Genomic DNA, 13,888 nt, shown 5'->3' on the forward strand with positions numbered 1-13,888 from the left:
CCCATCAGCCGCCATTGGGGGGTGTTTATGGACTGGCACGGGGTATTTTGAACGTCTCAGCCTTTCTTCTTTTTACCCCATGCTGACAAACAAACCCTGTTCCTCCAGCATCTTTCTTAGATTTATCTGGGGTGGTTCATAGAACAGTGCTGGAGGTCCAGATGCAGGAATGTCCTCGGCATCATATTGGCGGGATCCGGCATCCCGGCTCCAACATCGTGGAAGGGGGACATATTTTGAATAAACGACGTTTGACTTGGTATTGCCCATTCAAAACTTGCCTTCCTCACCTTGCTTCCCATGATGGATGAGGGAGAAGCGCCAAGTTTTATTGTCAGTGTGCATCATCTTGTATGATCCAAGGTTGTGGTGGCCATCTCAGCCCCCCCTTCTCCTCCCATGTCTACGTGTATGATGGCTTACTCTTATATACAAGCCTTCCTGCGCCTGGAATGAGGTAAGAAACCATATCTTGTTCTGTAAAAACATTCGCTATTGTAGGGCTTCGGTTTACGTTTGCTGCGCTTTCTTCTTTTCATTTCACTTACGTTCCTCTCGCTCCGTGAGTTTGAGTCTGGACTTTTTTTCGTTTTTACCTTTATTTCATTCAAACATACGTTCTTGATTACTAGACACTTTCTCTCTTTGTCAACTCTTTATATCAGCATATTCTTCTTTTCTGGGCTGGCCGTCTGTCTTGCAACATTTTCACTCAAGTTCAACTTCTATCTCTGAAATTTCCTTTCTTCTTCTGTTTGACAAACCCATATTCAAGGAATAATCCGAGTACAAGAGTTCTCAACAAGATGCAACTGATTCAGAAAACCTATATTCTAGGAGCCCTTGTGGCTCCAGTCCTCGGCTTCTGTGGTTCACACACTCATCTCTCAGCTAGAGCAGAAGAGGGTGAAGTCAAGATCAACACCTTTGGTTACTTTGGGTCCATTGTAAGTTTACCTCGGCGGCCGTCTTTATTTCTTGTCATCTCAGATAAAAGAGTTCTATCTGTCTAACACACATGTATGGCTAGGGCCCCGAAAACTGGGCGGCTCTAGACGCGGCCAACAGTCTGTGTGCCACGGGAACCCGTCAGTCCCCCATCAACATGGCCGACGGGCAGTTCCACATGCTCAGCGCATCAGACATTACCCTCGAGATGCCCGACCAGCCCGAGGGCGCCGAGTTTGAGAACTTGGGGACCACGGTCGAGGTCGTGCTCGAGGGCAAAGGTGGCAAGCTGTCGCTGGCGGGCGTCGAGTACGAACTCAAGCAGTTTCATATTCATCACCCCAGTGAGCACTTGGACAATGGCACGAGTGTTGAGAGTAAGCTCCATGATTTTGCCCATCTCTATTCCCTCCCTTGTTTTGCTATGAACACAATGGGCAACAGACTAACACCAATTCCCCCTTCTTTAGTGGAAGTTCACAACGTCTTTGAGAGCGCCGACGGCCAACTGGCCGTGATTGGCGTCTACCTTGAAAGCGATCTCGGATCTCTGGTCAACGTGGCGACTCGCGCCCGCCGACAGGAAGCACTTCCGGCCGGAACCACAAACTTTACCATCATGGCATCTTCCGCCCTGCCCGAGACGGACGCCATCCTGTCGCCCATGCTCGAGACGGTTTTTGAAAAAGTCGACGAGATTGCCGCCCCCGGGTCCAAAGTCACGACGGGATCGCTGGTCTTTTCCGAATACATTGCGGCTTTAATGTCGGGCGGTTTTCAATCGTGAGTAAAAAAAAAAACACCTCTATTTATAACCCTTGATATAATCAGACGACTTTAAGTCCCATGTTCTTGTGGTTGCTGATGAACTCTTTTCTTCTCGACAATTAGATACTCGGGCTCCTTGACCACGCCCCCTTGTAGCGAGGGCGTCAACTGGCTGGTCGCTACCCAAAGACTCAAGGTCTCACCGGCAGCGGTACGCCGCGTTTCCAGTGTGGTCAAGTTTAACTCTAGGATTACGCAGAATCTTCTGGGAGAGCCAAACATTCTCAACTTTGCTACCGTGAACTCGGCTGCTCAGGCATAATGGATCACATGAGTGTAATAGACAGAGGTGGTTGAAGAGTAAATATAATGGAACTTTACTAACGGCTGGATACGTACCTTGGTAGAGATAATTAAGACTGCCATGTAAATCATATTCTGCCGTGTTCGTTGTCGTGCATCTGGATTATCATACAAGTGTGGCGTCTTGGAGACATGGATGAGTTGATATCTAAGGAACAGGGAAGACGGCGCTCTGAATTCTGGTGATGATTACTTGATATCAGTTTGTTGTTGCGAAATCCGACGAGGTATACATCAATTACATGTAGACAAGATCCAATGAGTAGCACAGCTAATGTTCAAAAACTGTTTCTTGTTTCATATCGTAGGCAAAGGTATTGGCATTACGAGCTGCTACCTATGCGAAATCTCATGACCCATGAGAGAGGAAATCCATGCATGCAATCCGCAACCCTGAGAGATGTAGTGGTTCCGTCGCACAAACGACGACGGTCGTGATCCCCCTACCATTTGACGCCGCCAGTACATGTCTTTCGTTTTTTATTGCCCTCATCCATGTAGAAGAAACGCAACTTTCCCGCATTTATTCATCAAAGCCGCCCACGCTGGAGACAAATCCCTTTTTAGCGGGTGCTGGCCTTGACCTTCTGCTGTGCACCCTTGGCTCCCTGCTTGCCAACAATGCGTTGAGTCTGGCCCTTGGAGGCGGTAGTGGCACGCTTGGCCTTCTCCTCCTTCTTGACGGCGGCCTCGGCGGCCTTCTTCTCCTTGGCGTCCTTGATGGCTTGCGATCGCTGAGCCGAGCGGGCCTCGGGTCTCATGGATCGGCGCTCCTTGATGACATCGAGGGAAGCACCAACGATGGCACGCTGGGCCTTGACGGTGCGGCGGGTGCGCTTCTTGGCAGCCTCCTGTAGTGTGTGTTAGAAAATCTGCGGTACATGGCATGACGCCCAGTGGGAGGCGATCTTGTGTCCTGGAGCAGTCGTGATGCGGTGCCAGTTCATCGGTGGGACCTGACGAAACCACCACATCATGCGACTGGACCGGAGACGAGATTTCGGATTCGTACCTCAGTGATACCCTTGCGGTGCTGTCTGCGGAAAAGAACGGTCCAGGCAATGCGGCGGGGGTTCTTGCGCTGGAGGAAGAGCGACTCGGACTTGCCGTTCTGGAAGCGGAAGATCTTGCTGTCGCCACGGACAAAGAGCTTACCCTACATTCAGACGATTCCCGTTAGTTTCCATGTTCCCAAACAGACAGAATAGTAGAGGTAATTGTTGGTTGGCATGTATGTCGTGTTGGCGCGTGGCATTCGGTCTCGCAATCGTAGGCCGGAAGTCTTGTTCTTTTTTGTTCCCCTCTTCCAATTTTCCCTTTCTCAGCACCATGGCGTCAGTGGTCTGCCTTCAAATGTCCATCCCGTTACAACAGGCGATCCACTCCCATTTACAACAACCTCTTTTCCGTCTCGAGAACCCAGAACCGACCCTCGATTGCGCAGACGAAGCCAGGCCGTACGATGGATCGCGGGAAGGAGCAGAGCCGTACCTTGCCAGGGTAAATTCTCTGGCCCGAGAATGTGTCGTCGTAGGTTCTCATTGTGGCGGTGGGTTGATGAGAACTGCTGTCGGATTAGTTGGGTCGGGGCTGGATTTGCTGGGTGAGGTCAGTTGTCGTTCGAAAATCCCGAGCCAAATCTTGAATTGCAGCGAAAGATTGTGGGTGCAAAATTCGGAAAGGGCAAAACTTGCTGACTAAGTTTAGCCTTGGTCCGTGCACACACGAGCCCACCTATGGTTCTGCCAGGGCTTGGGGTGTCTCGGCTTTGCAGTGTCCGAATTCTCAACCCCATATTTCGATACAAGTTTTGGCTGGTCATGATGATGATGAAGTCGATGACTTCGAATTGAATTCGTGGATGTTTAATAGGTCAGGTATCGTCTTGGATTGTTTTGGACATTTATCAACCTCTAAAATATTTAAATTGACACTGAGGTCGGCTTTTTGTTGTATCAAAAAATTTCAAATCATTACTTGTTGGTCATCTTCTTTAGCTTGTATACTACTAACTTGGATATTGAAGTATTCTATTCCATCTAGTATGATTCCAGAGCCAACCGCTAGGAAATAAAGAAGAGCTGACATAGTTCTCGATATAATATTCTACATGTCAAGGTCTGTCTTACAGAATGAAGTGAACACCATGATTTCCAGGAACACCCGAGGGACAGGAAGAAGAAGAAGCAAATTCTCACTCTAGCCCATTTCAACTTTCATCTTTAGGAGCTGATGAGCATTGAGAAGCTAACTACTCTCCACCCTTCAACTTGACTTGTTCTTCCTCCTCTCGTCCTCCCCCTTCCGCCTCCGTCGCAATATGCATCCATGACGGCAAACCCAGATACCATCGCTGCCCTGGTACTCCAGCACTTTGACCAGCTTCCCGCCAAGAGAAAGCCATTGGTGCGCGATAATGGCGTACATGAGTGGGTGCCCTTGAGCGGCATTGTAGCCCAAGGTATGAGATGACTTTTTGCATTCAGATATTGTTCACATCATGATGGGGAAAAAAAAAAAGCCAAGAGACTTTTGAAAACACAAAAATAATGATATGAAAGACTCACAATGGCCCAATAGGCAAAGATGGCAAGCTAACCTGCCTGTCCCTGGCCACGGGCATGAAGTGTCTGCCACATGCCAAGCTGCCTCGAGCCCAAGGCAACGTACTGCACGACTGGCACGCCGAGGTCCTGGCGATTCGGGCCTTTAACCGGTTCGTGTTGGACGAGGCGCGACTGCTTTTGTCCGGGGGCCCGTCTGCCTCGTCGCCGTTTCTGCGGTGGCGGGACGAGTCCGAGATGCGCGTGTCCTCGTTGGCATCATCGTCGTCGTCAAACGGGGACAGCCAGGAGCGACAACATCAGGAGCGGCAGCAGCAGATGAGCGAGGGTTCTGTTGGTGCTACTACTACGGGCGCTCCCAAATGGCACGCCCAACCCTTTGCTTGGCGCGACGACGTTGCGCTGCACATGTACTGCTCCGAGGCCCCCTGCGGCGACGCGAGCATGGAACTCACCATGGCGGCGCAGGACGATGCTTCGCCCTGGGAGATTCCGGCGTCCCTGCTATCACCACGGGAGGAAGAAGCTCTGCCCTTGGGCCCTGGTTCCAACGCCTCCTTCTCACCCTCATCATCATCATCTGCTCTATCCACTGCAGCAGCAGCAACAGCAGCAGCACAAGTTCAAACCCTGGGCCCCCTCCCCGGCCGCGCCTATTTCTCCCGCCTCGGCGCCGTACGTCTCAAGCCCGCGCGCGCTGACGCCCCGCCTACCCTGTCCAAGTCGTGCTCGGACAAGCTGGCGCAGGCGCAGTGCACCTCCCTGCTCGGCTCGCTAGCCTCGCTCCTCGTGTGTCCGTCGGGGGCGTACCTCGAGTCCGTCGTATTACCCAGATCGCAGCTCTCGGACACGGGGTGCCGTCGGGCCTTTTCCGGCAGGGACCGCGGCGGTCGCATGGCTGCCGTGGAGCCATACTCTGACCGGTGGCAGGGAGGGTACCGGTTCCGCGAGTTTGAGGCAAAGGCTACGGACCACGAGTTCAAGTGGTCCAAGAGAAGTGTCGAGGCTAGGGTCGGGGCTGAGAAGGGCAGGCTGGCGGCAAGTAATCTCGCAGTCGCCTGGACCGGCCACGGTCTGGAAGAGGCGACCTTGGGCGGGACTATTCAGGGCAGGAAAGCGTTTGACATCAAAGGTGCGAGCTTTGCATCGAGGCGGAAGTTGTGGGCTCTCAGTTTAGAAATTGCTGGTATGCTGGGGCTTGGCATGGTGCAGTCCAGAGAGGCTCTCATGTCCAAGACTTACGGCGAGGTAAAGAGGTCCAACTTGTTGCAAGCTAGGAGACAGGTCAAGCAGGATGTTCAAGCTGGGGCCTTGAGAGGCTGGGCCAAGAACGAGGGAGACGATGGCTTTGGTCTGTAGAATCTCGACTGATCAACCTAGACCATAGCTTCAATATTCTCATCAAGACACGGACGTATTGGAGTTCACGGAAATTTCATTTTTTTGTGTTACAAGCAGTGGCATCGACCCTTTTGCCATGCCTGTCTACAAGAGCCTAAATCCAACCATGGACCACAACAAGCCGGAAGGAAAATGACCAGATCCGTACTCTCTTTTGCTAGATGCCTGTAGGTATCTGAGCAATGTCCGCTGTAATGAGACTAAGCATCAACCGAATGTGCATAACGCCGTTTTGCCGTCTACACACCGCACGGCGACGAAAATCTAGCATCCCGTCGTCGAGAGGTGGCAGACACAATCCACACCCGCACATCCTCAGATCACATCCATGCCGAACGAACCACGTGTTTTAAATTTTGCAGAAACTCCTTCCAAATGTTCCGGATCAAGGGTATTTATTCAGGCGAGGGTTTTTGACGGTATTGCTGGTGGAGGGGCGAATTTATTCGACCTTGCTCTCAAAGTTCTCGCCAGCGACCAGGTCGGGGATGTCATCATCGTCCTCACCACCCTCCTTGTTCTCCTTGGCAATGTTCTGGTAGCTCTCAGCGAGCTTGCGGAGGGAAGCCAGGGAGTCGGGTCCGAGCTGGTTGAGGATACCAGGGACGAGCTCAGTAAGCTCCTTGTCTTCACCGGCACCGTAGATGGCAAAGGTGTTGGAGGGAACGGCGGCGTGGACTGTAAGACAGGGTCAGTTTGTCTCGAGGCATCGCACAAGTGGCAGCAAGTGAGCTAGCTGCAAAGATTCGATCGAGGGAAACACGTACCCTTGGGAGCCGAGAAGTGGATGACGTTGCCGTCCGACTTGAACATGTTGACCTCCTCAATGGCCTGGATGGGCTGAGTGTTCAGCTTCTTGAGGGTGGTCTGCAGCTTCTTGTCGTCGTTGGCGCTGCGGGCGACATTGCGTCTCTGCTTCTGTCTGGGGGTTCCCTTGCCGCCTGTAATGACCAGTCAATAGGTATTCCTGAATCAGTCCGAGGCGAGTGACGCCCAGCACAACCAGCACAGCCAACCAGCCAGCCTTTCCATTGACCGGGTTCGGGCCGCCGGGGGCGCGCGAGAATCGAATTGGGCTCACGACGTACCAGTGCGGGCCGGGGCAGCACCACCGAACTTCTTCTTCAGGATTTCCTGCACGTCAGCCATGTTGTCTGCTGGTTTTGGGGGGAATTCGAAGCTGGCGAGCTTGTAATTTTGGCGGGCGATGCGAGGATGTGGGGAGGGGTCGTCGGACTCGGAGGATAGCTCTAGAGCAGAGAGGTAAGGGAAAAAAAAAATTATTGAGAGGATCTGAAGTTTGCGAGCAATTTGTCAGCGCCCAAGTCAATGGTTAGAGGTGCAAATGTGCCCAAATAAAGTCGGCAAAAAGGCTGGGGGGTTTGTCCGTCTACTCACCTACAAATTATCCAGTCAATATCGTCGTCGAATCGCTGCTCTCTTCACTCGATCTCGGCTTGAGCCTTCCAAACTTCAGTCAAGTGCCAGGGTCGAAAATGTGCGTGCCAAGACTTTTTCGCTTGTGGATTTACCCTCTTCCGCCTTCTCTGCCTTCTGATTGGTCGGTGCTCTCAGAGCTTCCCCCCATTCTTACCATTGGCCGCTAAAAGAAAGCGTCAGCTAAAGTCTCACTATTAGATGCTACAATATCTATGTACTTGTGGTGATTTATTATTCGGGTGGTTTTAAACATTTAGATGTCATGATATTCGCCAACATCCAGAGAACAAAAGATACAGTCATCTCATTCACACAAGGCAACCGTGTCGTCACTGAAAATCTATTCATTTCTGTCTTGATCAGCCTTGTTTGATGTCGCACTCAGAACAAACCTCGACACACCAGATCTTTACTGGGTGATGGAAACTCATCGAATATACTATGTAACATGCCCAACCACTAGAATATCCACTTAATCCGTTGACAAACTACAGCCTATCTGCTGTAGGTCAGATGAAGCCACCTTGACACGACAATCATGGGAACATACTACAGACATACACACGCACATGCAACACAAATTCCATTGGATATAAGTCCGCAGGCAGAGTCATTTCTCCATTTTACCTTGTTGCAAGATTTCCAACAGTAACAGGGCCAATGCAGAAGATTCATTTGGCAATTCTTTTATTGATTGATCTTTTTGAGCCCATGATTGTTCAATATATACATGCTTGAACTTTATCAACAGTGAGTAACTTACTCATCGTCGTCGTCATCATCAGAAAACTTCAGCGCAAGCTTTTGTAAAGCATCCATGCCCGTCGAGATGTCGTTTTCGACCTCCACCTCAATTTCTTCAATTTCTTCAATCTCCTCAGTCTCTGTAGCCTTCTCAGAGCTTGATGTTGCCATCGTGTCTTCATTCGATATGCTTGGGGAAGAAGTTGAAGTACGGCCAATACGGCTGGGGGAAGAACTCTGGCTACGGTTAGATATGCTTATATCGTCCTCCACTGCCGAGGTAAAGACTTCGCTACCACGATGGTAGAGGCGGCCATCCTTCAAGGATGCTGCAATGCACTGCTCTGCCTCCTTGATATTCTCAGCATCCACAATTTGAGGGACTGGAGGCAGCACCGCAAGTTCCATATTCTCTATTGAGCAGTCGATTACCATGCGACCCAATTCCCGCTCAAATAACCACGGGAAGCTGATTAAGGGTTTCTGTGCCTGGCTGCGTTTTGGCACAACTGTGCCGGCAATTGTGCGGGTATCATGCCATTCTTGAATAGCAATTTGGACCTCCTCCCATGTCACAACGTACATGGCCGCGACAAACTCGTTCAAGATCTTGTGATCCCTATCTTGAGTTGCAGCATCTTCGGCTCCTGCTTGCTCAAGACAAGCCTGGATGAAGCGATCTCTGAGGCTTGTTATTACCGGGCCCATGTCCTCTTGGATCTTGTAGTTGCTGCCAAACCGATTCTTGCTCAATACAAAGGCCGTCCACACCTCGAATTCCGTCTTGATCTCTCGCTGAGTCATGATACGGTGCATGGCAATGTCATACTGCGTTTTCATGCCCCGGGCCCGCGTGAGTAGATCGTCGGACAAGTTATAGCGGCGGAGAATCCTGCCGTCGAAGGATGCCTCAAGGTCTGGAGAAAAGTCTGCCTTGGCCACAAGATCATACAACTTGCCGAGGATTTTGCGCGAGTGATATGACTTATCCGGGTTTCTCTCCATAAAGTGAGGCCACTGTTGAGGGCGGAGAGTTCGGGGGATCTGAGCCGGGTGGCCTGTCTTGGAATAATCAACGGCATTCGAATGCAATTGAGCCAACTCGACGCATTGTGGACTCTTTGGTCCATCCATTGATCTATCACTCCAGACCAGATGGGCCAGCGCAATGGTACTGAGCGAGTCGTTTTTCATGTACTCGACAAAAAAGCGGCAGATGTCTTTGACTGTAATGTCCTGCTTCACAATCTTAGGCTCCGCGGCATCATGGATCATGGGCGGATGATTCCACTCCTGGGGGATCAATTGCTGATCCCACATGACGAAATAGTCGTCTCCATCCAAGTCTCCGCCTGAGCACATGGAGGCAATATCGCGTTCTCCGTCGGCCGGAAACACGACCACATTTCTTAGAGCTTTGAGATCGGGGTGGTCGGTATTAACTGCCTCAACAACCCTCAGGTCTCCAGGATGGAGCGATGGGTTGCGGCCCACGATGCAAAGTCCTTCAATGACTCGAAAGTCGTTGGGATGGCCGGGTATGGGCACCTGTATGAAGATCTGTGGCAACTTGCTGCGGTCTTTTGCAAAGTTTGCCTCATTGACTTTTTGCTGGCCACGGAGTGTGCGTGTCTCGTCAATGCATCCAAATACGAATGCACCGTGCTCGACAACGATGCGAGCTTTCTCCCGGAGCAATTTCATCGACCAAGCTCCCCACAACTGAAGAAGCGACATTACAAAAGGCTCCTTTGTTTTCATGAAACCATCTTCAATCATTTGCGCAATGGTGGTTGTCATGCCATTTTCGTCGGTGAATTGCTTGAGGAGTCTCAATGCCATTTCCGGATCACTCATTGCTGTCGAGTAGTCTGATAGTTGGTGCTTCGCCAAGGTGATGAAGGCCTCATCTGGAACACCAAGACAACTAAGAATCGCAATGGTCTGTCGATTGAGCGTGGCCACTGAGAACCGCGACGCTCTAATGATTTCGAGATTCTTGGCCTGAGCAGTAAACTTTTTCTGAGACGGACGTATGGAGATTTCGTTGAAGTTCTGTGGCCACACGACCAGTATTCCCTTGCTTCCGCCGTGGCGAAACTGAAAGGCCGACGGTACTCTGCCATTCGAGTAGACTTTCAGCTTCTTGGCAATCTCCGTGGCCATCCACGATGAGATCTTACCAACCCCATCGCTGAAAGTCCATCCGTTGGCTTCAATGTCGGGGATATGCGTGACAGAGCTGCCAACGTTCAATGCCTTTGGGTCCCGTGTGGTTGAAAAACACTGACCGAGGCGAGACGCATATTTTCCAACCACATTGATGTGACTAAAGTCACCCATCCAGTCACGAATGTCGTCGCACGAAATCGTGGGCGTGGGGCTGAAGAAGTATGCACCGTGCTCACGGAACTGGGAATTGCCGAAAGCCAAGAAGTGGAAGTGCTTATCGCCTATCCGTATGCCGTTGCGCAGGGTGCGATATACTTTGCTGAATAGGGCATCGCTGGAATCGCTGTTGGGCAGAGGATGAACCTTGCCCTCGTTGCGCTCATCGGTGAACTGCACTCGAAGGAAGCGATCGCTGATTATTTCATAGTGTCGAAGTACTCGGTTCGTAGTTTCCGGCACTGGAGAGGCGAGATAGATCCTGGAAGGGGTAACAACTACCTTCCGCACCCACGTACAGTGCTCCGGCAATAGGTTGGACGTGTAATGCGTCATGGCAGATCTGTCGTCAAACAAGGACATGGGATTGTATATCGGCCTGCCAGCCTCCGTCGCGTATTCCAGCGCATACTTTGCCCAATTTACCGCCATATTTCTCTTGCGCACCGTATTCCCGTTGGTGAGTTGAAGACTCTGGCCACCCTCAGTCTGGAGATTGTCTTTTTCAGCGAGTTTTTTCAGAAACTCAGGAGTGATACTTTGCTCGATGAAAATGCCTTGCGAGATGGCCGCTTCAAGTTGCCATCGTACTTCCCAAGATAACTGGATCTTGTTTGTTTGAAAGAGAAGCGCAAGGGGGTCGGCCGTGTCTGCGTCGTCAGGATCATCAAGTGCCTCGCGGAAGTTGGAGTTCCGGCCGGGTTGCCAAGTGAAAGTATCAGCATCGGTGGGTATGAAGTGAATGTTGAAGTCTTTCAAGGCAGATTGCATTTGCAACCATGTAGGTAACTCAGATTTATCAAAATTGAGTCGATATGTGGTCCATTTACCCATGTCGATGTGCTGGAACGGGTCACACGCGGTAATAGGGAGCTGTGTTGTCCAGTCCGAGTAACTGATCTCAGTCGTCCTCACCCATGTATCCAAAGCGCTCCATCGATTATCGTCAGTCTGATGGGAGCTACTGATTTGTGAACGTCGTTTCCAGAACTTGGGTGGATGATTCTGTGGAAGCACCAAGCACCAATGTTCTGGGCTGGTATCTACAAAGAAAGCCTTTTGCAGGTGGAGAAATTGAATATCAGCTCGGAACTCTACTGCCTGTGACTGAGCCTCCATCTTGCCGACCGCTTCATGAATACCGACAATTGATTTGTCTTCTCTTCGCGGATCTTTGATGGTGCAGGTGAATCTTATCTCGATTCGTTTGTACCTGAAGTTGACAATCAAGATGGGAGAGAATTTGGGATGCTGGGCCGTCTTCATCACATCAATAACATGCTCATCGGACAAGAAGCCGAAGTCAAGACTGAGCATATTCAAGATGCTGTACTCAGAATACTTGAGTCCTGGTCTTGTTGGGCTCATAATCAGCCGTGGCCGCCGCGGAGGCTCCAGATTGATTTGGACTTTACGAGAGCCTCCACCCACTCTAATGGTGATGCTTCCCGATGACCAGAATGCGTTGTCCGGCGCAGGTAAGAAGTCGACGTAGGCATGGCGAGTGCGCTCTTCCCTCCTGGCTTGTGGTATAGTGATGGACGCAACGCGCCCATACGTTTCCAGTGATTGAAATATATCCGTAGCAGTGGTCGTGGGAGGCATTCTACTCAGCATGACAGTTACCTCACGCTGTTGCTTCCAATCTTGTCTAACGACTTGGCTTGAAGATTGATGGTTGCGTTGATGAGAAGCATTATTTGACCTCGGCCTTGACCGAGGGTTCTGGGTGGGCACCGGTCTGGGCACTGGTTTTGGCCACCGGTTGTCGGACTTCGAATCTGAAAATTGAGACATTGCTGATATTTCTAGAATAAACCGTCGGTGGGGGAACTGCTGTCGATGTGCAAGTTTCTGGGGTCTCCCCGTTTCGAGGAGGATTTGTCGACGAGATCAGCCGTCATATAAACAAAGTAAGATGATCGGCTCTTTCCTTCGAATATGGTGCGCTTTCCATGCAAGATAAGTCAAGAAGAAGGAGCGGCAGTTCTGGTGGGATAGCGATGGCCTCGTTCAGACTAGAGCACAAATTATGTCGCAATTTCACCTGGTGAGAGACATGTGCTTGGTCGGGGCTCCTGCCTGGATAGCAGAAATTGCAATGCTCTACGCCCAGCAGGATAGCATCTGCAGGCTGGCCGCAGAGTACAGTTTTACGAACAGCTTGACCCTGAATAATTGTTCCAGTCAGACGATATGTTGGAAAAAAAGGGCAATGAATAGAGATAGATACCTGGATGAGAATTTGTACTTTTCAAGCAGCACCTTATCTTACCAGCAACCAAATTCGGCCAATAGGAAAGACTCGTGTCTCTAAAAAGAATTGTTGTGTGTGTGTGGTGGAAGGCAAGAAGTAAGGAGGGGTCCAATTGGAAAATATTGCTTGAAGGTGAGAGTAGTGCAAGCTGTTGAGTCGACTGGTCAAAACCCGGAAGGCGTCGGCTTGGACAAGTCAATGAGCCGACAACGAGGGCCTCTCAGATGTCCGTATTCTCCGAGTTAGTCCGTGACTTGCTTCTCGATTAGCTATCTGCTTTGCTTCTATGACGGTGGGATCCCTTGTTCGTCCAATGTTTCAACACAATCGTCTGGAGTGAGAACAAGAGACGAGAGTGGGAGTGGATGATGGAGGAGAGAGGCAAGAAGGAGAAATGAGACAGAACGAACGACCGCAGAGCATGTCCGAGCTCTGGCTAGCTGCAAGGCCACAAGAATAGCCAGACAGCGAGGCGGGAGGATGTGCGGGTGCGTGAGGTTTGATGCCGGGTGATTGCCACTCCAAGCAGTAACAACAACTCACAGGCCAAATATTTGTTTGAGTGAGAAGGCGTCACTTGCATGATGCTGAAACGTAAAGAGATGTGTGCTCTATTGTCGTGAGTTGTGCATGATTCCGTGTGAGAAGAGAGAAAGGTTGGGAAATAGAGAGACGCACAAGGCAGAGAGAAAGAGAGAGAGAAAGCAAGAGAGGGAAAAACACGAGAGGAGAACAAGAGACACAAGAACAAAAGAAATGGAGGTAGAATTGTATGCGAGAGTGTCTCCGTGTGCATAGTGATTGGCAAACGATCACGATATGCACGGCGTCGTTGTATTACAGATTTGGAAACTTGCAAGACAAGAAAACAAAAGCAGTGCAAGCAGGAGTCAGACACCGCCGACGTCAAGGTCAAGTTGGGCAGGTGGAAGCACTGTGAGAAGGTTTTGGGAAACAGGAAGGAACCAGGGACGGCGGTGTGTTGCCTTTTTTTTTTTTTTTTCTTCTTTCTTTT

General features: G+C 50.6%; 5 protein-coding genes across 5 annotated transcripts; 2 read left to right on the forward strand and 3 right to left on the reverse strand.

Annotated features, from left to right (window-relative positions):
• Positions 1-806: 806 nt before the first annotated feature.
• Positions 807-2,038, forward strand: PFICI_02791 (uncharacterized protein; the record flags this gene model as incomplete). Its single annotated transcript, XM_007831372.1, has 4 exons — positions 807-947; positions 1,031-1,325; positions 1,419-1,731; positions 1,840-2,038. 4 exons carry the CDS (start codon positions 807-809, stop codon positions 2,036-2,038), a joined length of 948 nt encoding a protein of 315 aa, XP_007829563.1.
• A 604-nt stretch (positions 2,039-2,642) lies between these two features.
• PFICI_02792 (60S ribosomal protein L24) lies at positions 2,643-3,621 on the reverse strand (the record flags this gene model as incomplete). Its single annotated transcript, XM_007831373.1, has 3 exons — positions 2,643-2,930; positions 3,092-3,235; positions 3,571-3,621. The coding sequence occupies 3 exons, from the start codon at positions 3,619-3,621 to the stop codon at positions 2,643-2,645; spliced, it is 483 nt and encodes a 160-aa protein (XP_007829564.1).
• Positions 3,622-4,407: 786 nt separating this feature from the next.
• On the forward strand, positions 4,408-6,002 carry PFICI_02793 (uncharacterized protein; the record flags this gene model as incomplete). Its single annotated transcript, XM_007831374.1, has 2 exons — positions 4,408-4,540; positions 4,660-6,002. The coding sequence occupies 2 exons, from the start codon at positions 4,408-4,410 to the stop codon at positions 6,000-6,002; spliced, it is 1,476 nt and encodes a 491-aa protein (XP_007829565.1).
• A 484-nt stretch (positions 6,003-6,486) lies between these two features.
• On the reverse strand, positions 6,487-7,193 carry PFICI_02794 (Nascent polypeptide-associated complex subunit beta; the record flags this gene model as incomplete). Its single annotated transcript, XM_007831375.1, has 3 exons — positions 6,487-6,722; positions 6,812-6,985; positions 7,133-7,193. The coding sequence occupies 3 exons, from the start codon at positions 7,191-7,193 to the stop codon at positions 6,487-6,489; spliced, it is 471 nt and encodes a 156-aa protein (XP_007829566.1).
• A 1,050-nt stretch (positions 7,194-8,243) lies between these two features.
• On the reverse strand, positions 8,244-12,413 carry PFICI_02795 (uncharacterized protein; the record flags this gene model as incomplete). The annotated part of the gene is made up of 1 exon (XM_007831376.1): positions 8,244-12,413. One exon carries the CDS (start codon positions 12,411-12,413, stop codon positions 8,244-8,246), a length of 4,170 nt encoding a protein of 1,389 aa, XP_007829567.1.
• Positions 12,414-13,888: the final 1,475 nt, after the last annotated feature.

The sequence above is a fragment of the Pestalotiopsis fici genome, assembly GCF_000516985.1.
Source record: "Pestalotiopsis fici W106-1 unplaced genomic scaffold PFICI_Scf_2, whole genome shotgun sequence".
NCBI classification, from domain to species: Eukaryota; Fungi; Ascomycota; class Sordariomycetes; order Amphisphaeriales; family Sporocadaceae; genus Pestalotiopsis; species Pestalotiopsis fici.